At 39.7% G+C, this 24815-nt stretch overlaps 1 protein-coding gene across 1 annotated transcript in view; it reads right to left on the minus strand.

The window, feature by feature from the left end:
* Window positions 1–1043: 1043 nt before the first annotated feature.
* The window catches only part of LOC126201701 (BTB/POZ domain-containing adapter for CUL3-mediated RhoA degradation protein 3), a 117624-nt gene continuing 93852 nt past the window's right edge, over window positions 1044–24815 (minus strand). The window contains exons 4-5 of the mRNA XM_049936805.1: window positions 22067–22265; window positions 1044–1903 (exon numbers count right to left, since the gene is read on the minus strand). Of these exons, the coding sequence (XP_049792762.1) occupies window positions 1703–1903; window positions 22067–22265 (400 nt within the window). The 3' untranslated portion in view covers window positions 1044–1702. The remainder of the gene's footprint in view (window positions 1904–22066; window positions 22266–24815) is intronic.

Consider the following 24815-nt stretch of genomic DNA (forward strand, 5'->3'; position numbering starts at 1 on the left):
GTAACAAGTGGTAGTTATGATGAAACTTTACGAGTGAACCTAATCCACTACTTCCATAGTCTGACCAAATGTGTATGCAATAGTGAATTTTGGACTGCAGAAAGCTAATAGCAGCTTTCCATTTGCAGAAGTTTCAGCCCAAAACCTAACATCACAGCAGTGCATACTTTGCTTTTGTCAGGCTAAACAATGTCACAATGTGATTTTAAGACAGTAGCCAGGAACATTCAGCCAAACTGAGCATTGTCATCCTATTTTATTAAATTTTTACTGATCATTCATTCTACCACATCTCTACACCTGCTAACGAAATCTGCATATGGTGTGGGCTGATGTAAAACTGAAAATTAATAACCCTGTGCATTCCCTACTTGAACATTGCATATGATCTTCAATTTGTGAGAAAAACCATTATCACTTTACACGTATTTTTGTGAAAAGATGGAGTCCTACAGAAATTAATGGTGGGTTCATGATTACATTCCAGCTTTTCACAATCAGTATCAGGTCATGTACCATCAGAAAATATTGAACAACAAATTTTAATAGCCCCTGGCAATGGTCACATTTTTACACTCCCGTTTTGTCAAGAAAGAGTATGTCAAAGCATAATGGAAATACAAAAGATGCAGTGGGAGAATGACATTCTATGCTTAACACACAACACTTTGCAAAATTAATTGAAAAGTAGTGCCCAGAAAGAAGTATCTGCAACTTGCTTTCGATTTGTCACTAAAATTCATTTCAATCTGAGCACTATTGTACATAGTCCTTTGCAAAATACTGCATGCTTATGGGAATGATTATATATTCATACTATAGGTGGTTATTCTTATTGAGGTGTGGCAGTTTTGAAATAGTTTAGATGTAAAAACTTAACAAACTTTTAGAGAAGAAAATAATTACAGGTAAAAGAAAAATACTGTGGCTCTGCTCGAAGACTCTTCTCCTCTCTCTCTCTCTCTCTCTCTCTCTCTCTCTCTCTCTCTCTCTCACACACACACACACACTATACAGCACAGCAATGAAAACATACAACTGAGAACACTTAATAATAATTGTTTTAATGCAGCCATGAGTAACAAAGTTTAGGCACAAAACTGACACTTACAGCATACAAACACAAAGCAATTTCAAACAGCTGACTGCTTCACAACAATTTGGTTATAAGTAATGTATATTAAAATTACAAACATCTTCCTATGTGCACATCATCAACAACAGAATAAATGCATTCAATTCTGGTTCCATGAGCAAATCAATATGGTCAAGGACCCTTAAAACGGGGTACAGGAGAATACTTTTCAGTCAGGGGTACAAAGTCATACTATAATTGGAAGACCATTCACAGGTAATGTTCCACACAGTCACAGGGTAGTATAGATATGAGCAACTAATTACAGTCTCTTAAATATACCTAAGGATGTGAGTAAAGGATTACTGTTTAAATAGTATCTTGATTTGTAAACTTCGATAGTCAGCACATCGTCCATATGATAATTTTTAGACACCAGACACATACATAATACCTGTAATGACATTTCAGCTATTTCAGCAACAATGAAATTAGTAATAAGTTACTGAAATATTAGACACATTGCATTATCTGCATAATCAAGCATTTTCTCAAGCTCGTGTATGACAGTTTCATGGGTTAATGCAGCCTGCGACCCTTCTTGTGGTGACAAGCTGGTAGCTACCGCTAGATGATATTCTGCTTATTTGAGCGAAGTCTTGCTAGACCCGACCTTTCTTCTTCTTCATCACTTGTGTAGGAGGACATTCCTGCAACTGCTCCTCTTGTGGATGTAGCCTGCATTAGCTCTTGATCAGGTCCTGTACGGTTCTCATACAATAAAATGTTCAAAGTTTCCTCATATATTCGTGCTTCTGGGAATTCAACCTGTAATGCACAAGACAGAAACATCCATTAATTTAAATGTTGCATACGATAAAGCACATATTAACCAAAGATAGAAATAAAGAGACAAGAACTCTCTCTCTTAGATTTCACAAAGGTAAGCATATTTCACAATGTTGTTACTCGGTATAATATAGGGAAGATACAGTAATACTATATGGATATTTTAAGTAAAGTATGTATGTTGAGAAATATAGACTATACTGTTTTCATCATAAGCATACATCTGATGTGAACATTACACCATGTATTCTTCCAAGTTTGCTTGAGAGTCATTGGATTTCATTTCATGTGGAGCAGAAGCCAAGCTGTGCCCAGTACAGTCAAGTACAATCATAAGGATACATTTTATGCCGTGTTACATGCACACAGACTGACTGACTGACTGGTTGGAAGGCGGGATAAGGGACCAAACTACGATGTCATCGGTCCCTTGTTCCTAATAAAACAATGCCACAAGTGTGAGAATAAAACCAACAAAACATATAACACAAAACGGAAAGAAAGGAAAAGCCACAAGAACGAAGGGAAGGCAACGAACACTAAAAGGAACAAAACAGGACAAGAAAACAACACAGAGACGCTAGAAACAGAAGAGAGAAAAACATGAAAGCAGATTGCAGCGGCTGGCCAACCACAAGAATAAAAAGGGAAAGCCAGCCACTCTGCAACACATTAGAACCTCCACCCTAAAAGCACTAGGGTGGAGGACACAGACACAGAGGGACAAAGGACATGCGCTAAAACCTACAAAGAAGTATAAAACCCACACTCACAGATAAAACTTAAAACTAAAGCTGCTGTGGAGGCATTGTCACCCAACACTGAAGGCAGGGTGCTGGGAAAGTGGGCAGTCCAGCAAGAGGTGGATGACTGTCATGTGGGAGCCACAGTGACACTGAGTTGGGTCCTTGCGACGGAGTAGGTAACCATGCGTTAGCCACGTGTGGCCAATGTGGAGCCAGCAGAGGACAACTGATTCCCTGCGAGAGGCCTGCATGGAAGACTGTGACACATTCATAGTCTCCTTAATGACATACAGTTTGTTGTGCACGCTGTTATGCCATTCCGCCTCCTAAAGCCAGAAAACCCTGCGGTGTAAGACAGAAAGCAAGTCAGCTTCGAAGATGCCTATCTCCAGAAGCAGTTTCCACGTCACCTGTTTGGCCAGCCTGTTGCCACGGATTCCGACGTGTCCTGGGGTTCACACAAACACCACGGAATGGCGGGACTGTTCCAGGGCATAGATGGATTCCTGAATGGACACTACCAGAGAGTGGCGAGGGTAGCACTGGTTGACAGCTTGTAGGCTGCTCAATGAGTCAGTACACTGGAGAAATGACTCACCAGGGCATGAGCAGATGTACTCAACAGCACGAGATATGGCCGCCAGCTCTGCAGTCAAACCACTGCACCCAACTGGCAAGGAGTGCTGCTCAATATGTCCTCCATGAACATATGCAAAGCCTATGAGACCATCAGCCATTGAGCCGTCGGTGTAAACCACTTCAGAGCCCAGGAACATGTCAAGAATCGAGAGGAAATGACAGCAGGGTTAACAGAGTCCTTAGGGCCATGCAAAAGGTCCAGACAAAGCTGTGGCCAAAGTGTACACTATGGAGGCATACGTGAACGGACCACAAGCAGAGGTGGTAAAGGGAAGGACTCCAGTTTGGAGAGAAGGGACCACACGTGAACCGCAATCGTTAGCCCCGATCTGAGCCGCTGATGTGGGTGATGGACTGCCGTGGGCGGGGAAAAGAAGATGGTAATTCGGATGCTCAGGGGAACTATGAATGTGTGCTGCATACTGGTGAGCAGTTGTGCATGTATGATCTGCAGTGGAGGGACACCAGCCTCCACCAGTACGCTGGTCACCGGACTCGTCCTAAAAGTTCCTGTCGTTAATCGAACCCCACAGCGGTGCATAGGGTTGCGTAAATGCAATGCTGAAGGCGCTGCCAAACCATAAACCACACTCCCACAGTCAATTCAGGATTAGACAAGGAATCTGTAGAGCTGCAGCAGCATAGAGCGATCTGCACCCCAATTGGTGTTGCTCAGGCAACGGAGGACATTGAGGTGCTGCCAGCACTTCTGCTTAAGCTGACGAAGATGAGGGAGCCAAGTCAATCGAGCATCGAAAACCAGTCCTAGGAATTGATGTGTCTCCACTACAGTGAGTGGATCGTCATCAAGGTAAAGCGTGGTTTCCGGATGAATGGTACGATGTCGACAGAAGTGCATCACACACGACTCTGCGGCTAATGACTGGAAGCCGTGGGCTAGAACCCATGACTGTGCCTTGTGGATCACTCCCTGGGGACACCGCTCAGCAACAAAAGTACTGGAGCAGCAGTACGAAATGCAGAAGTCATCTGCATACAGAGAAGGTGAGACGGAGGACCCAACAGCTGCTGCTAGACCGTTAATGGCCACTAAAAATAGAGAGACCCTCAATATAGAGCCCTGCGTGACTCCATTCTCCTGAATATCAATGGAACTATGGGAGTCACCAATTGGATACAGAAAGTATGGAGTGACAAGAAGTTTTGGATATAAATCGGTAGTGGTCCCCGGAGACCCCACTCATACAATGTGGCAAGGATATGATGTCGCCAAGTCGTGTCTTATGCTTTAAGTACGTCAAAAAAGGCGACAATCAGGTGTTGCAGTCTGGAAAAGGCTATTCGGATGGCACACTCGATGGACACAAGATTATCAGTGGTAGAGCGTCCCTGGTGGAAGCCGCCCTGACATAGAGCCAGCAAACAACGTGACTCCAGGACCGAACCCAACCGCCGACATACCATACATTCCAGCAGCTTACAAAGAATGTTGGTGAGACTGACGGGCCGATAGCTATCCACATGAAGCGGGTTTTTACCGGGTTTGAGCACCGGAATGATGGTGCTCTCCCGCCATTGCGATGCAAAGACGCCATCGCACCAGATCTGTTTGAAGATGACGAGAAGATGTTGCTTGTAGTCAGATGAGAGAAGTTTAATCATCTGGCTGTGTCGGGGCACTGTGCAAGGGCACTGAGGAGCTCCCACTCTATAAATGGGGCGTTATAAGATTCACTGCAGCTTGTAATGAATGAGGGGACATTCCCTTCCAGCCACTGTTTGAGTATGCAAAAGGCTGAGGGTAATTCTCCAACACAGAGGCTCGAGCAAAGTGCTCGGCAATCGCGTTTGTGTCGGTAGATAACATGCTATTTATGGTAACACCAGGAACACCTGTTGGGGGTCTGGTACATGAAGAGACATTTGATCTTTGCCCAGACTTGGGAAGGTGACATATGGCACGCAATAGTAGAAACTTATCTCTCCCAACACTCTTGCTTCCGTCATTTGATAAGTTGGCGAATGTGGGCACGGAGCCATTTGAAGGCTATGAGGTGTTCCAGGGAAGAGTGCCGCTTATGCCGCTGTAGATCTCGCCGACGCTCCTTAATTGCTTCAGCAACTTCCGGCGACCACCAAGGGACTGCCTTACGCCTCGGGCACCCCACCGAGCGAAGGATCGCGTTTTCTGCCGCAGAAACAATTGTTGTAATCACCCACTCAACCATTACATAAATGTTACCGTGTGGGGGGAGATTCAATAGTGACAGCACAGGTGAAAGTTTCCCAGTCCGCCTTGTTTAAAGCCCATCTGAGCTGGCGTCCGAGGGCCTGATGCCGAGGCAGTGACAGGAAGATGGGGAAGTGTTCACTACCACACAGGTCGTCATGTGCTCTCCAGTGGATAGATGGGAGAAGTTCTGGGCTAAAAATTGAGCCGAGTAACTACCATGAGCCACACTGAAACGTGTGACGGCCCCAGTATTTAAGAGGCTGAGGTCGAATTGTGACAGTAAAGTTTTGACATCTCTACCTCAGCCAGTACGCATGGTACCACCCCACAAGGGGTTATGGGCATTAAAATCTCCCAGAAGAAGAAAGGTTAAGGAGTTGGTCAATCAGTGAAGCTAAAACATTCAGGGGTACTGCACCATCTGGAGGAAGATGACTGCACAATTTCACTGTTAATTTCGCCATCCAACAGCATGTGAAGATGACTAAGTAGTTGAGACAGTGCACAACTGCAGAGATTTTAGTGTAGATCAATAAAAGTTGTTTAACTTTCGACTCAAAGAAGCTCATGTTTGATAGTAGTGTATTTTTCAGTGTTAGGTAGCAAAGCTATGTCGTCTTACTTCCATAGCCACTTGCTCATTAAGTGCAGCTACCCCATAACTATATTCAGTTTTGTCTGAGGTGACGTGGCCCAAAATAAATTGGTTCTCAAACTGGATGACCTGGAAAGAGAGGTTTCCCTGCTATTGGATGAAGAATCACATCTGCCACTGACAATCAGTGCTTGATAGATGCTGTATGTTTGTCACAACAGGTATCAGTCATGTGACACAGCTATCCATGGGTGGCATGGTTGATGAAAAAACTTACAAAAGATGCATTTTATAATTTTGGAGTATGATTCAGTTTTTTCAGTGTCCAGTGAAATTGTTTCAGTGCATGATAACAAACTCAAGGTACAAAATGTCCAGTGTAAATACAATTTATTTGAAACATCCTGGCAGATTAGAACTGTGTGCCGGACCAAGAGTCAAACTCAGGACCTTTGCCTTTTGTGGGCAAGTACTCTTGTGACTGAGCTACCCAAGCACGACTCATGGCTTGGCCTCACAGCTCTACATCTGCCAGTATCTCATCTCCTCCAGTACCTCCATGAGGTACTGGTGGAAGTAAAGCTGTGAGGACAGCTCATGCTTGGGTAGCTCAGTCAGAAGAGTATCTGATTGCAAAAGGCAAAGGTCCCAAATTCAAGTCTCAGACCGGCACACAGTTGTAACCTGCCAAGAAGTGCAGTGTGAAAATTCATTCTTGACACATTATATTTGTTTAATATGATGTAAGTGATTAATTACAATGCATAATTGTAAGACTGCAAGAAGCATCTTTATCATTTGTTTGCAAATCAGATGCAGTGTGAAGAATCAGAATTTACACTGCACAAACTATAAGCCTGGAGATACTGGAAGGTCTCAGATAGATTATATAATGGTAAGACAGAGATTCAGGAACCAGGTTTTAAACTGTAGGACATTTCCAGGGGCATGTGTGGACTCTGACCACAATCTATTGGTTATGAACTGTAGATTAAAATTGAAGAAACTGCAAAAAGGTGGGAATTTGAGGAGATGGGACCTGGATAAACTGAGAGAACCAGAAGTTGTAGAGAGCTTCAGGGAGAGCATTAGGGAACAATTGACAAGAATGGGGGGAAAGAAATACAGTAGAAGAAGAAGAAGAATGGGTAGCTTTGAGAGATGAAATAGTGAAGGTAGCAGAGGATCATGTAGGTAAAAAGATGAGGGCTAGTAGAAATCCTTGGGTAACAGAAGAGATATTGAATTTAATTGATGAAAGGAGAAAATATAAAAATGCAGTAAATGACGCAGGCAAAAAGGAATACACACGTCTCAAAAATGAGATCAACGGTAAGTGCAAAATGGCTAAGCAGGGATGGCTGGAGGACAAATGTAAGGATGTAGAGGCACATATCACTAGCGGAAAGGCAAACCTACATTTCTAGCATTCGTAGACTTGGAGAAAGTTTTTAACAATGTTGACTGGAATACTCTTTCAAATTCAGAAGGTGGCAGGGGTAAAATACAGGGAGTGAAAGGCTATTTACAATTTGTACAGAAACCAGATGGCAGTTATAAGAGTCGAGGGACATGAAAGGGAAGCAGTGGTGGTGGTGGTGGTTAGTGTTTAACGTCCCGTCGACAACGAGGTCATTAGAGACGGAGCGCAAGCTCGGGTGAGGGAAGGATGGGGAAGGAAATCGGCCGTGCCCTTTCAAAGGAACCATCCCGGCATTTGCCTGAAGCGATTTAGGGAAATCACGGAAAACCTAAATCAGGATGGCCGGAGACGGGATTGAACCGTCGTCCTCCCGAATGCGAGAAAGGGAAGCAGTGGTCGGGAAGGGAGTGAGACAGGGTTGTAGCCTATCCACGATGTTATTCAATCTGTATATTGAGCAAGCAGTAAAGTAAACAAAAGAAAAATTCAGATTAAGAATTAAAATCCATAGAGAAGAAATAAAAACTTTGAGGTTCGCCAATGACATTGTAATTCTGTCAGAGACAGCAAAGGGCCTGGAAGAGCAGCTGAACGGAATGGGCGGTGTCTTAAAAAGATAATATAAGACATTTACAGAAGCAAAACTAGGATAATGGAATGTAGTCGAATTAAATCGGGTGATGCTGCGGGAATCAGATTAGGAAATGAGAGGCTTAAAGTAGTAAATGAGTTTTGCTATTTGGTGAGCAAAATAACTGATGATGGTTGAAGTAGAGAGGATATAAAATGTAGATTGTAAATGGTAAGGTAAGCATTTCTGAAGAAGAGACATCTGTTAACATTGAGTATAGATTTAAGTGTCAGGAAGTTGCTTCTGAAAGTATGTGTATGGAGTGTAGCCATGTATTGAAGTGAAACGTGGACGATAAACAGTTTAGACAAGAAGAGAATAGAAGCTATCGAAATGTGGTGCTTCAGAAGAATGCTGAAGATTAGATGGGTAGATCACATAACTAATGAGGAAGTATTGAATAGAATTGGAGAGAAGAGAAATTTGTGGCACAACTTGACTAGGAGAAGGGATCGGTTGGTGGGGCATATTCTGAGGTATCAAGAGATCACCAATTTAGTATAGGAGGGCAGTGTGGACGGTAACAATCGTAGAGGGAGACCAAGAGATGAATACACTAAACAGATTCAGAAGGATGTGGATTGCAGTAGGTACTGAGAGATGAACCTTGCACAGGATAGAGTAGCATGGAGAGCTACATCAAACCAGTCTCAGGACTGAAGACCACAACAACAACAACAACAACAACAACTCATATATTTTATTCCATAAGCCTAGGTATCGCAGATGTTAAGAAATGTATTTTTGAGTCGTGTTTGTAATTTTTTTTCCATAACTTCCAATTAAATATCGAAGTTGTATTAACCGTGAAATTCAGATTTTTATCTGGTCCCCTAACAAAGATATTGCGGGTTACAAAATGGAAAAACTTAAAAAATCCATTTTTTAAATAGTGTGTTTTTTTAAGTGTAAGCTGCTCACAACTGATACTCTATAAAAAGTAACTATATTATACAGTGTAATAGCAGAAAAAATATTAAAGCTGAAAAATTAATCTTAGCTGAGAAATTAATCTTTCTTTGGAAAACTACTGTTCAAAAATTGAGTTTTTTTTTTTTTAATTTGTGGCTGATGACTGAACTATTAAAAATATATTAAAGAATAGATTCAGCTAAGTGATAATGAAGTTAATTTGTAGCCCAGAGTGTGTTGAACTAAATGTATTTTATCTGAAAGGCTTAGAACAATCCACTACTGAATAATTGTAAAAAATGTAGATGCTTGCAAATATGAAAAAATGCATGCAGCCTGGAACAAATATGGCTGCCATTTCAAAATAATAAACAACAATTTTTTTAAAAAGTGTTTTTGTGACTACTAAACATTGGGGAATTCACCCAGGAAATATAAAATTTTTATGCAATGGTCAAGCAACCAATTAGTTTTTTCTTTGACTACTTGGTATGGTCTGACCCGACTGGGAAGAAGGTCCTTTGGATCTCAGCTGACACCACCACATCCTAGACTATAGAGGCAGGCAGTCATAATACATACAGTGAATAAGAAAATGAGATATTTACTCATTCAATAATTTACTAGGAATGTGGAAGAAACTGGAGTCCACAATGTTATGTTATCCTTGATTATTCCATAGCAAGAAGCTATTTAATAAAACCATTACATACCATATGGTGCAGATACAATTTCTGTCAGGGTCTGATGTGCAACCTTGGTGAAACCACTACAGCCACTTCACTTTGGATGTATTTACCAACTTTCAGCCCACACCACAATTCAAAGGGATATTTTTTTGCATTGGAAAACCAAACTCTTCATCACACCCTCATGAAGTAATTTAGTTTGGTTTCTTACTGCACAATTATGTTAAACTCAGTTCTGTGCATTAAGAACATTCTGTGGCATCCCATGAGCCATACAATTCCATTATTTCCATGGCACTGGAAGATATTTCCTAAGATCAGATTATTTTGTGTATTGCTTACCAGTGTGAGGTGCAGCAACAGCATTTATACAGAAGCAAGTGGCACCATCCATGGGGGCAGCAGAAATTGTTTGGCCCCAATATTAGGCAGAGTAGCAACAGCTGATGCTGTTTGTCCCACAGTTCTGAAACTCACAGCTGTCACTGTTATGCCCTCATACCAGTACCTCCCTCCACACTGTCCCTAGGCCACAATCAGACTCTGCCTCCAACCATAAGCATCCTGCTTATGGTTGCCTGCTGGCCACTTCTTCACATTGACACAATGACAATGTCAGAGTGCCACACCATGAGTTCACTCCAGCCGGTAGCTACAGTATTTCCCTGCCTACACTCAACCCCCTCATAGCCAGCCTTTGCCGATGTGGTCCTCATCTGGCTGTCTTCACTCACTTGGTTAATGGCCAAAAACTACAAGGAATCAATGAAGTAATGGAAAATGTTTGTGCAATGTGGTGTATCAGATATATTGACACACAACTTTTGTTCCAGCATTTACTCAATATGAATAAGAAGCACAATGTCCTTATTGAATTTGTTTTTAGTCTCTTATAGAGCCACAACAATTTATCAAGTAAGTGTAAAAATCTTAGTAGGCTTGGAACTGAGCATATTTTTACTATGAAAGCTCCTAGGTTTCATGAACACTTTAACTAAATGCAGAGTAAAGAGTATTGTCTCAGTTTCTGGGCTCTTCCCCATTGTTAACAGACACATATGGAACACATTTCACAATTTACTTTGTAGTAATAGCATTGCCTGAAATTAATTAGTTTCTAAATTTCAACAAAAATTTAATGAGGATCATCTATATTTTGTGATGGTACAAAATCAGGTGTCATAAATACATCATGAGGACCAGCACCTATGGCACAACAGCCGTGTATAATTAAGTATGGCTTGATGTTATTTATTAATTTATCTGATGGAATTACAATTCCTTGAGACATATGAGTCTCAACTTTATCTTAAATAATAATAATAATAATAATAATAACACATTTGCTATACATGGATGATCTAAAACTACTGGCAGCAACAAATCAACAACTCAACCAGTTACTAAAGATAACAGAAGTATTCAGCAATGATATAAATATGGCTTTTGGAACAGACAAATATAAGAAAAATAGCATAGTCAAGGGAAAACACACTAAACAAGAAGATTACATATTGGATAACCACAGCGACTGCATAGAAGCGATGGAAAAAACAGATGCCTATAAATATCTTGGATACAGACAAAAAATAGGAATAGATAATACAAATATTAAAGAAGAACTAAAAGAAAAATATAGACAAAGACTAACAAAAATACTGAAAACAGCGAGAAACAAGACAAAAGCTATAAATACTTATGCTATACCAATACTGACCAACTCATTTGGAATAGTGAAATGGAGTAACACAGACCTAGAAGCACTCAAGAAACTTACACGATCACAATTTCACAGATATAGAATACATCACATACATTCAACAACAGAAAGATCACATTAAGCAGAAAGGAAGGAGGAAGGGGATTTATCGACATAAAAAACCTACATTCTGGACATATCTAAAAACAAAGATGATGTGACTTACCATACGAAAGCGCTGGCAGGTCGATAGATACACAAACAAACACATACATACACACAAAATTCAAGCTTTCGCAACCAACCGTTGCTTCGTCAGGAAAGAGGGAAGGAGAGGGAAAGATGAAAGGATGTGGGTTTTAAGGGAGAGGGTAAGGAGTCATTCCAATCCCGGGAGCGGAAAGACTTACCTTATGGACAGGTAGACAATTTAAGAAAATTCTTTCTAGAACGAGCAGAAACTAGCAAAATAAACAAAGCAATCACTCATATAAATACATCGGCTACACCACTGCAATTTCATAACCACTTCTACAACCCTTTAGATCACATAACATCAACAGATACGAAGAAAGTAAATTGGAAAAAGAAAACACTACATGGCAAGCACCCGTATCATCTAACACAGCCACACATCGATCAAGACGCATCCAACACATGGCTAACAAAAGGCAATATATACAGTGAGACGGAAGGATTCATGATTGCAATACAGGATCAAACAATAAACACCAGATATTACAGCAAGCACATTATTAAAGATCCCAATACCACAACAGATAAATGCAAACTTTGCAAACAACAAATAGAAACAGTAGACCACATAACAAGCGGATGTACAAGACTAGCAAATACAGAATACCCCAGAAGACATGACAATGTAGCAAAAAATAATACACCAACAACTTGCCATACAACATAAACTAATAAAACAACATGTTCCCACATACAAGTATGCACCACAAAATGTACTGGAGAATGATGAATACAAATTATACTGGAACAGAACCATTATAACAGATAAAACACCACCACATAACAAACCTGACATCATACTCACCAATAAAAAGAAGAAATCAACACAACTAATCGAAGTATCCATACCCAATACAACAAATATACAGAAGAAAACAGGAGAAAAAAATTAAAAATACATCCAACTGGCTGAGGAAGTCAAGGACATGTGGCATCAGGATAAAGTTGACATTATACCAATTGTACTATCAACTACAGGAGTCATACCACGCAATATCCACCAGTACATCAACGCAATACAGCTACATCCAAACGTATATATACAACTACAGAAATCTGATTGATACATGTTCAATTACCCGAAAGTTCCTAAATGCAATGTAACATATGAAAGTTCCTAAATGCAATTTAACATATACCGTACAGTTAAAAGGAAGTCACGCTTGATCAAGGTCCGCGTCACTTTCCATTTTTAACCAGACCTAAGGTCTGAGAAAGGAAAGAAGATAATGATGATAATAATAATAATAGAAGCTGAAAAGATGAATTAAAATTTGTGTCACAGCCAGGACATGAGCCTGGACCTCCTGCTTACTAGGCAGATGTGCTAACCATCACATTACTGTAGTAGTATGGCCAACAAGCTGCATGAACTACCATAGTCCAATGCCCTCCCCAACACAAACTTCACTGAAGGCGAGAATTGAAGTTTGTTAGGGAAGTCATTAGACTAGGGTAGTCTGTCCAACCATACTGCTATAGTGTTGTGATGGTTACCGTATTTATTCGAATCTAAGCCGCACTCAGATCTAAGCCGCACCTGAAAGAGAGACTCGAAATCAAGGAAAAAAATTTTCCCAAATTTACGTCGCACCTGAAATTTGTGACTCGAAATTCAAGGTGAGAGGAAAGTTTTAGACCGCACCTCCAAATCGAAACGAAGTTAGTCCATTGTAGCATGAGAGACAATTTAGGTTGAATGGATGAAGATAAAGCAACAGTAGTTTGGTTCGAGTCGTAAGCTTAGCAGTTAAGCTTTACCAGGTAGCCATTGCTATGTGTCAGGCGCTCCATCCGTATTTATACGGGCACCATTCCTTTTTCATGTGCTATGTTTGGGTGGAATCGATTGCTTATTTTGCTTTGATCCGGTAATTGCTGTTCTCTTTGTTATAGGTGTTTGCGTCACTCTAAGCTGAAAATGCATTATTGTGTTGTGTCATGCATTGTTTGTCGCATTCCGATAATGAGTGTTTACGACCTGTCGCCACTCGCGGCATGGCTTGCTTTTGTGTGCGCTACTGCCGCTTACAATAAAAAAAGAGAGGAATTGTCTCATTAGCGAAATAATGGCAAGAGACTGCTATTTGTTGTTACTTACACTGCTGCTTTCTTTGATAACAAGAACAAATAATAGACTGCGTATGATAGAAGATGTTCTGGACGCGAGTTTAGCGAAAATTTTTCTCCGTTTGAAAATGTTTGCAGACACCTCTTTAGTACATTACATTCTGCACAGAAATTAGAGTCATCTTAGATTTAAAGAATCTAGTCAGTTGCCATGCTTCATTTCTGACTGTATCACTATTCAGCATAAGAATAATACAAATATAAACATGACACGATACGTATATTCTTTTGCGTTTGCTGTTGTCTCACTCTAATTTTGTAGTTTATTAGGCAGACAGGATTGAAATGTGATAACAGCAAACACGAAAGGATACATGGCATAATGTTTACATTCGTATTATTCTTATGGTGAAGAGAATACTGCATGTGAGTCACGATTCACAACAGTTCCTATTAGCAACCATCTTTTGTCACAGGTACGAAAAAATTCAGAACGTAGAGTTGGCCATATTGACATATATCCCAAACAGTCTTGCCAGTCAGATTTTCATAGTAGATTTTTAGTGATGACTTCAAATTCAGATTGTGTTGTTGTTGTTTTCGTCGTCGTCGTCTTCTTCAGTCCGTAGACTGATTTTATGCAGCTCTCCATGCTTTTCTATCCTGTGCAATGCAGAGTAGCAAAAAAAAAAAAAAAAAAAAAAAAAAAAAAAAAAAAAAAGAGAGAGAGAGAGAGAGAGAGAGAGAGAGAGAGAGAGAGAGAGAGAGAGAGAGAGAGAGAATGAAAATAACTTAGAAATTAAACTCTGAAATTTAAAACAAAATTTTATTAGGTCTGTGATAAATCTTTTGCGAAATGTTTAAAATATCAGTCATGATAATTTTTTACTTGTGGACCGTCTGACAGCAACTGAATAAAACACAATTTTAGTGCCATACGCGTTTCGCCTTTATTTTCTGCAAGGCATCATCAGTGGCCTGGAATATGTACATATGTTAGCTATTTTATTTACATTTTTGTCACTGTGCCTATAGGTTATAAACAGTTCTGGTGGTTGGTATTTCCTATTAAGTAGTAATGTTTTGAACTGTACTTACAGGTTGCGTGGACAGTTTCTTACATATTATGCTCCTGTTGCATTTTTGGTGTTGTTCTTCGTATGGACGCCAATTTGCGGTTTTTTCTACATTCCACAGCACTATGCACTGAACGCTTGTTTTAATGCAATGTTTTGGTTTCTGTTGCCGACTGTCAAATGTTTTTGCCAAAGATCGAATATTATTGCCAACTTATGAGTGTAAGTATTGAAGTATCTGTGCTGTGGTCTGTTCGTGTACGCATTTGTGTGTGCGTGTGTGTGTGTGTGTGTGTGTGTGTGTGTGTGTGTGTGTGTGTGTGTGTGTTTTGGTTAATGTAACTTGGAATTAAATCGTTCTTTTTGCATGTTTTGTTGAATTTTATATGCTTTATCGTCTTATGGAGTCTCAGGTGTATTTTCTTGAACCTGTTGTACACGTTGACAGGGAATGCTTGACATAGCATGTAAAGGTTAAAAACAGTTCTACAGTGGCACAAAAGTCGAAATCATTTGCAGAACGATATTGGTTACTACATGAAATTAAGATGCTCTATTCGAAAAAACAGCACCTAAACATGATGCTCTATGAGACTCATCTAGAATTGGCAAAAAACGTAGGAAACGCCGCAGTTTTCATGGCACTAGTAGAAAAAACTGAGCACAACACATACACAGTAAAAAAGACGCAAAAATACATTTACATTTTAAATGTGAAACCACATGAACACCAACACACATTCCATTCATGCTTAGTTAACCTAACGGAGACAGAACTACACGAAAATGAAAAAATGCTCTTGGAAAAAGGTTTGAAACACTGCACCAATAGCAAAGTGAACAATCAATACATAGAAAATCTCATAGTAGAAACCGAACACATCCTTACACGTGAAGAACAACAAAATAATTGTGAAATAAACATAGGACTGACAAGAGAACTAGTAAAAGAAGAAACAAAAGGCATAATAAAACAAACACAGCAGACACACAATAAGAACAACCAAACAGAAGCAGCTACTATGAAAAGGTTAAAACAAAAGTTAACAAACAATAACGTATTAATAACAAGAGCAGACAAGGGAAATGTAACAGTACTCATGGATAAAGAGCAATACATCACAAAAAACAAGGAATACATAAACACCAACGCCATACAAAAACTGAAGTCAGATCCAACTACACGATTCCAGGCAAATGTGAAACGAACACTGAAAAACATTGAACACACACTCACAGACAAACAGAAATACTACTTAACACAGAAAAACCCACAAGCACCAACACTCCGCAGTCAACCGAAAGTACATAAAGATAGAATGCCAATGAGACCTGTTATCAACTTCAAGAAAGCCCCAACATACCGCATAGCCAAACACCTCCAAAAGTTAGTTACAAAACACTATAAAGTAGAAAACAACAGAACAGTTGGGGGTTGGGTTGTTTTGGGGAAGGAGACCAGACAGCGAGGTCATCGGTCTCATCGGGTTAGGGAAGGATGGGGAAGGAATTCGGCTGTGCCCTTTGAAAGGAACCATCCCGGCATTTGCCTGGAGCGATTTAGGGAAATCACGGAAAACCTAAATCAGGATGGCCGGACGCGGGATTGAACCGTCGTCCTCCCGAATGAGAGTCCAGTGTCTAACCACTGCGCCACCTCGCTCGGTAACAGAACAGTGATAAACACAGGAAACCTAATAGAAAACATACAGGTACCACACACAGCATCACTGATTTCATTTGATATAGAAAATATGTATACCTCCATCCCTATCACAGAAACAATGGAAATCATAGAACAAAATCTCTCATCCCACAGCAACCTCACCACAGACGCAATACAAGAAATAACAGATATGCTCAGACTGACAACTGAACAAAACTACTTTCAGTTTGAGAAAGAATATTATCTACAAACTGATGGACTGCCCATGGGATACCCAATATCAGGAACACTAGCAAACATTTTCATCAGTCACCTAGAAAATCAGATATTTGATAAGATAACCACAAATGAAAGTTTCAAAATCATATATTGGTACAGATACGTGGATGACATTATTTGTCTGGTAGATGAGCCAAGTGAAAAAATAGATGAACTCCATTCAGAAATAAACAAAGCTCATCAGAACATAAAATTCACACTTGAAAAAGTAAAAGAAAATAAAATAAATTTTCTTGACATTACAATTAAAAAAGAAAATGGAAAACATACATTTAACATCTTTAGAAAACCAACAGCCACAGACACAATAATACATTCCACATCCAACCACCCCCACAGCCAGAAACTTGCAGCACTAAGACACATGTTACATAGATTAAACAGAATCCCACTCAGCAAGAGAAACTATAAACAAGAAATCAGTACAATCATACAAATAGCTAGGAACAACGGGTATGACACACATGTGGTATACAGGCTCAATCAAAAAATAAAAACACAAATAAAAAACAAACACAACAGTTCCACAATACAAAAGAACTCACAAGCTGAAAACTTACAAACACACTCAACAAACACACACAATGACAACACCACACAGAAAAGAACTAGATGGTACACCATGACCTACACACATAAACTAACACACAGAGTTGCAAACATCCTAAAGAGAGAGGGCTTCAAAATAGCATATAAGCCTGGGCAAACCCTTGAGTCACACCTAAGCCAGCCAGCTACCAAGAGGGACAAATTCCAGCAATCAGGAATATATAAACTTGAATGTCAAAGTTGTGATGCAGTATACATAGGCATGACATGCAGGAATTTTGAAACAAGATACAAAGAACACATCAGATGTTGGAAGTATGAAACAAACCATTCCACATTTGCAGAGCATTTAAAACACTATAACCATCATCCTACAAACATGGAACAAGAAATGAAAATAATGAGAATAAGCAACCATGACAAACATCTTATACAACTGCAAGAAAACTTCCACATCCAGAAAGCCATAGCAGAAAACAAACATGTGATAAATGAACAAACACCCATCAGCACAGGCTCCCTACTACACTTAATAAAAAACTCTTCCCCACACCATCTGGACACACACACACACACAGGACAAAAAAAATTAAATTAATATCACACCAAAAAACACTCACTCACACACACACACACACACACACACACACACACACACACACAAATGCATACACGAACAGACCACAGATACTTCAATATTTACACTCATAAGTTGGCAATAATATTCAATCTTTGGCAAAAACATTTGACAGTCGGCAACAGAAACCAAAACATTGCATTAAAACAAGCGTTCAGTGCATAGTGCTGTGGAATGTAGAAAAAACCGCAAATTGGCGTCCATACGAAGAACAACACCAAAAATGCAACAGGAGCATAATATGTAAGAAACTGTCCACGCAACCTGTAAGTACAGTTCAAAACATTACTACTTAATAGGAAATACCAACCACCAGAACTGTTTATAACCTATAGGCACAGTGACAAAAATGTAAATAAAGTAGCTAACATATGTACATATTCCAGGCCACTGATGATGCCTTGCAGAAAATAAAGGCGAAACGCGTATGGCACTAAAACTGTGTTTTATTCAGTTGCTGTCAGATGGTCCATAAGTAAAAAAATTATCAATATACTGTAATATTACACGCAACTGAGGAAGACAGGACTACAAAAGTTGAAGGTATCAATCATGATTTTGAATCACTATCACTCGATTATTTGTTGCTCACTGCTTCATGCAGAGCATTGTTCCCTGTACCATCTAGTGCATTGGATATTGAACATTTTTTTAAATGCTTGTTGCACAGTCTGATTTAGAACACACTTCCCTGCATCATAAATGCATTGGCACATTTGCGACAAACTTGCGCGTTTTACATGTCCTGTTGGTGTCAGTTGTCTGTCGCTTTTCGAAAGCTAGTCTGTGTATATGCATTTGAGCTTGTCCTTAAATGGTTTATTCAAACAGACATCAAGTGGTTGCAGAATTGACGTCATCTCACCTGGAATTACTGCCAAGTCCGTTTTGCTTTCTCCTAATTTTCGTTTTACTGCAGGTGTTGTATGGCCTGTGTACGCATCTAATACCAGCAGACTGCGTAAACCAAGCATTGCGCTAGGACGACAATTCCACACACGCCTAATCTATTCCAGCATCATGTCCTCCGAAAACCACCCAGTTTCGTTTGCTCGTACAATTACAGTTTTTGGAAACACTTCTGATTTCGGTAAAGTCTTTCACTTGAAATCTATGAATGGGTGTAATTTACGTCCATCTGCTGTGCAAGCCAGCATGACAGACATCTGCTGTTTTTCACCCCCTGAAGTACGAACACTTATGTCTTTCTTTCCTTTGGCGTCAATAGTAAAATTTGACGGCATGTCAAAATATAAGGGAGTTTGGTCAGCATTTGATATCTGACCAAGAAGGTATTGCTTTTCTGTGCGCCGTCTGATTATGAAGCGCTGAAATTCCACAAGTTTTTCTTCATAATTTTTCAGCAAAAAACCCCAGCGCTTCATAAACAGATCAATCCAGCTGCGACTAGCCTTAAATTTTTCGATTTTTTTCTCTCTAGCAATTTCATGTGCCTTAATTTTTAAAATTTCAGCATTCACAGGCAGGAACTTCTGATGCTGTTGCTTAACAGATTCATTTAAAATCACATCTAGTCCATGATATCGGCCACACTTTGGCCCACTAAATGCTTTCCTGCTACTTGAACATTCAAATAATTTCTCTCTCTGCAGTCGCCATCACCTGATCTCTCTCTCTCTCTCTCTCTCTCTCTCTCTCTCTCTCTCTGCAGTCGCCATCGCCTGATCTCTCTCTCTCTCTCTCTCTCTCTCTCTCTCTGCAGTCGCCATTGCCTGATGTTGCTCTCATCAATCCTGTATTGCAGACCTGCAGCACAATTAGAACTTTGTTCTGAAAAAGAAATACCCCCCCCCCCCTTTTGAATTTGGCACTATAATGAAAGCGCTTCAAAAATGGTTCACTAACACCAACAAGCACTTCAAAAACTTCCAGAATGCAACAGGTGCCGTTACGTGAAATCTTAATGAGCCCCAGTATATCAACTCATGCAACAATCCTAAAGCCTTGTCCATTGTTGGTATTTTTGTGTAAAGAAATTTATTATTGTTGCTACGAATATTTGAAAGGCTGCTACATTCAAAGACAAACAATAAGGAATTTCTATTTACTTCATTGGATAATGTATGAAAATGCAGTGGTCAAAACTCCGGACAGAGAAAAAAGGCTCGTCTTCTACCTTTTTTTTTTAAATTTATTTACTGACGCAGAGATTTTGGCGCCAGTATTTATCTTTGTGCCTGCAAAACACGCCTATTCGACGGTAGAAGTTAGTTGTGGTGGCACCTACCAACATTTTTCAGAACTTCCGCTTACTTTGCACTCGATTTTAAGCCGCAGGCGGTTTTGTGGATTACAAAAACCGGAAAAGAACTGCAACTTAGATTTGAGTACATACAGTAGCACATCTGCCTAGTAAGCACAAGATCTGGGTTCAAGTCCTGGCTGTGGCACAAATTTTAAGTCATCTCTTGAGCTTCTATCATTATTGAAAATTGTTTATTAGTATTCATGAATTAATCAAGAATCAAGCTGTTAAGGAAATTATGTTAGCTCTATAGATGAATGTACTTGTGATATTGTATTCATATTGATGAGCCAAAACACCATGACCACTTGCTTAATAGCGTGTTGATCACCCTTTGAGCCAAAATACAGCAGCAATTCTGCATGCCACCGATTTGACAAGCGCTTCACTCGTTTACAGATGGATGTGGCACCAGATGTCTACAGACAGGTCATGCAATACGAATAAATTTTGGTTTATGGGTGTGGAGTTGGTGTCGAGTAGCATCCCTGATGTGTTTCATTGGCATCAGATTTGGTGGCCAACAACACAAAATGATTATCAAGCTTCTCGAATCACTCCAGCTCAATTCTTGACCTGTGACATTGGCAGTTATTCTGCTCGTCAATGCCTTCGCCACTGGGGAAGACATCAGGCATGAAGATAGCTAGATGGTCCACAATAATGCTCATGTAGTCCACAGCTATCATGGTGCCTCTAATTACTACCACAGGTCCATGAAAGCAGAGGTGAATTACCTCCATAGCATATTACTGCCCCACGGCCTACGTCTGTGGTCCAGCGCAAGTTTCAAACAGCTGTTCACCTGAATGATGGTGTATTCAGACATCACCGTGGACCCAGTGTAACAAGGAACATGATTCATCTGACCAGGTGACATGTAGCCACTAATCCAAGTTCCAAACTCAATGACTCCATGCCACTGAAATATGTTGTTGGGTCAACATCGGAACACAAAGGACTTGTCTGCTGCAGAGCCCAATGTTTCACCATCTTTGTTGAACAGTGTACCCCAAAACACTTGTGGATGTGCCAGCATTGTAATTTGCCAGCAGATCTAACAAAGATTGCCTCTGACCTCCATGACCTGTGATGAAGCATAGATGCTCAATACCTTTTCACCAACTCGTGGTTTCACCATTCTTCAAATACTTTCCACAGATGCTCATGACAGTAGCACGAGAATAGTTTTGCTGTTCCTGAGGTGCTCCTTGTCAGTCGCTAGCCCATAACAACTACACTTTATCAAATGTTGTAGAAAAATCCTGGTAGAATGTGAATACTTTTGGATTAAAGGAGACCACTCATTGATAAGCGGAAGCATTGAGTCGTTACTGTTAGTCCTTAGTCCATCTGACACCATGCAGGGTGTGTGTGTGTGTGTGTGTGTGTGTGTGTGTGTGTGTGTGTGTGGGCGCGCGCGCACGCTCTAGTCAAAGAGGGGTTACTCCAAAAGTGGGCAATCTTTTTTGTGCACTTAACAACTCAATACTTCTGCTTTCCAGTGAGTGGTACCCTTTATCAATGTCACTATGTCAGTGGATTTCCCAATCTGTGGCCTTTATAGTCACTAAAATGATTCCCATTCTTTTCTGCTCTGCTTATACAATTTCTTTACCACACCACATGCCCTGAGCCCTACTAGGTGGCATTCAAATTCACTGTGGATTTTGATCACAATGTTCAGGCTCATCAATGTATTCTGGAGGTGAAATGAGGAACAATAAGCTCTTCAAAAGAAATGGAAAACTCACAAAATGAGGCCTGCTCCCATGAGATTAATTTATGGCTTGACAGATAAAAGACAAAATATTACCTTTGTGTGTTTCTTATCTGTTGCATACACAATTGATGTGCAGCAAACTTCTGCAACCTTCTTTCCGTGGCCATAGAAACTCCAACAGCATATCTCACTTGAACCAATAACATCCTTGATGAACAATACCCTTCCACTGAACCTCAGGGACAGTTTGTCAAATAGTTCTATATTTTTCAGCAGATTGTCATCAGATGTGCTGAAACAATACAAGTACACTATTTCATTCCCAGGCATTAATCTTTGAACTCTGAAAATTGTTTATCATGATGACATTTGTTTTAGATATTTATCACACCTGCTCATAGTAGGGACAATAACAAAGTAACCTGAGAAGAAGATAATGTGCATTGGAATAGGAACATACAAAAAAACACACAAAATGCATGAAACAAAAGAAGCCAATATACATTGATGGCAAGTTATGTGTATACAAATTGAGAGAAAGCAAAAGAAGGCAGGGTTAAATGGCACAAAAATCAAGTACTATGAAGAGAATGGAACTCAGAACAGAATTATTTTTGGCTTGAACCTATTCACACCCTCATCAAAACAGCGTTCAAAATAAACAGTACCTGTACCAGAGAGAAGTGCACATTTACGTCCATCCAAAAACTGTAGGTGAGCTAGAGTAAAATAGATAAACTATTGTGGTGATCATAATTTTACATTTAGTAAATTTTTCTTCTTACTATTACATTATTATACTGAAGTGCCTTCACCTTTGCATGACACTGTTTACTGGCTGTTTACATTCTGCTCTTTCATCTTCAAACTTATCACATTCATTCATAACCAGCACAAAAAAGCAATTTGCTACAAGACTACTAAACTGTTGAAAATAATAGAGTTGTTAACTTGTATGAGAAGCTAGATAAATATTTCACAGCAAAACTATACACTAGATCTTTTTGTACTATATTATTAATGTCAGTACAAACACTTGATTGGTTCACAGTTTAAGATGGGAACACACATGTACAATATCCAATAGGCACTTATTAATTAACTAACTTTGGTCAACAAATACATCAGACTTTTAATTTGGGTGTAATCAAATCTATTTCGTACATTTACTTAATCATCACCTCCCACAATGGAAAAACAATACTCTTTATGGAGTCCAATTATGACATTTAAGCTCTTAACTTGTGTTTACACATTAGGTAATTGTACAGATACACTATCAAGAGTTAGACGAATTTTATATTAGGCTGCACTTACGCCATTAAGGACTGTATATTAATTTCTGCCAAAAAGTCTTCTTTGAGCTAATTGCACACTTCAAGAAATACTTCAAGCAATTGATATTGAACCTCTTGGTGAATTTGTAAAGTGCAAACTTCTTTCTGGGGATAAAGTCTAGACCAAAACCAGCAACAATCACAGTGCTGTTTCTCTGCTGTTCAAAGGTTGGCAATGGGCCAGTTTCGCATAGCCAATGACAGGCAAGAAAAGAGGCAATGAATTTCTAGTGCCAAAATGGAAATCATCCTCCTCTTTGCTATTGTCACAAGTACTTGACTTTTTTTTCTGAATATATCATGAATTACGAGGTGGTGATCAGGCTGGACCTAACAGCACAGCATAAATTTCTGTGAGTATAATAAGCAGCAATTAAATTTCTAATCTTTGTTGTTATAAATATCTGACTGGACTGTGAAGTTTGGCTGTAAATTGGCGATGCCAAGAAATGAGAGAGTTAAAAGGCTGATTGTGGCGATAAACTGATCTATATAAGCCTATCCCGAGATTTACATAAGGTTGGAATGTAACAGTGTGGTTGTGAGGTGGCAAAGCTAACAAATGTGAAAGCTAAAATACCTGGCTGTGGTAACAGACTGACCTGCAAGTGCTAGGTCAGGATGGATTACCACAGTTCTGCTCACAAAAATTAAATTAATAATCTTTATTGTTACATACATTTGTTTCTTCTGTATATGTCACGAATTACAATGTTGTGGTTAGGTTCAGACCTAACAGCACAGCTTTAATTGAATTAACAATCATGACTGTTGGAATATTTGCCGTATTCTTCAAAATGTGTTACAATTTTGGAGGTCACTATACTGACCTGACAATGTGACAATATTCCTTCGGCACACATCATCTGTCCACTGCGCTTTCACTGGCTGTGTATATCCAGCAGTTGACACAGACTTTTTCCTTCCGATCCTACCTTACGGTCAGGACTTACAACATTGCTCCATGATACATGTAATCAACTCTTTCTGGCATATATGAAACTGATAACAATTTGTCAAAATACATCTCCAGTAGGTGACTAGTGTATTTCACATAAGTGATGTTTCTTAAAATCCCTGCCTGACATCTGACTGTTCACTGCATTACTGATCTATGACAAAGGTACACTAATAAAGAGAATAATTCCACAAAGATATTGGCAGAAAAATTAACAAAATTTCAACCATAGCCCATTGCAATATTCAGTTTCAACAACTTTTAGTAATACTGGAATTTATTTCTATGACGTGAAGAAACCCTGTCCACACATACCCCCCCCCCTCCCCCCCCCCCCCCACACACACACACACCCCGTGAAAAGTTGTTCTTGACTGCAGTCCCCCTTAAAATTTCATAAGAACCTATATAAAGCATATTCCGTTTAAACCATCCCACTCCTGCATAAGACGTGGTGCCTTTCCACCAGCAGAGTGTTTTTGCGAAGTTACAAAAGCGTTCACAAAATCTTGTCAATAGGGCTGGGTGACTTATCAGGTAGCACAAG

Source organism: Schistocerca nitens, chromosome 1 (genome assembly GCF_023898315.1).
Source record: "Schistocerca nitens isolate TAMUIC-IGC-003100 chromosome 1, iqSchNite1.1, whole genome shotgun sequence".
Taxonomy (NCBI): Eukaryota; Metazoa; Arthropoda; class Insecta; order Orthoptera; family Acrididae; genus Schistocerca; species Schistocerca nitens.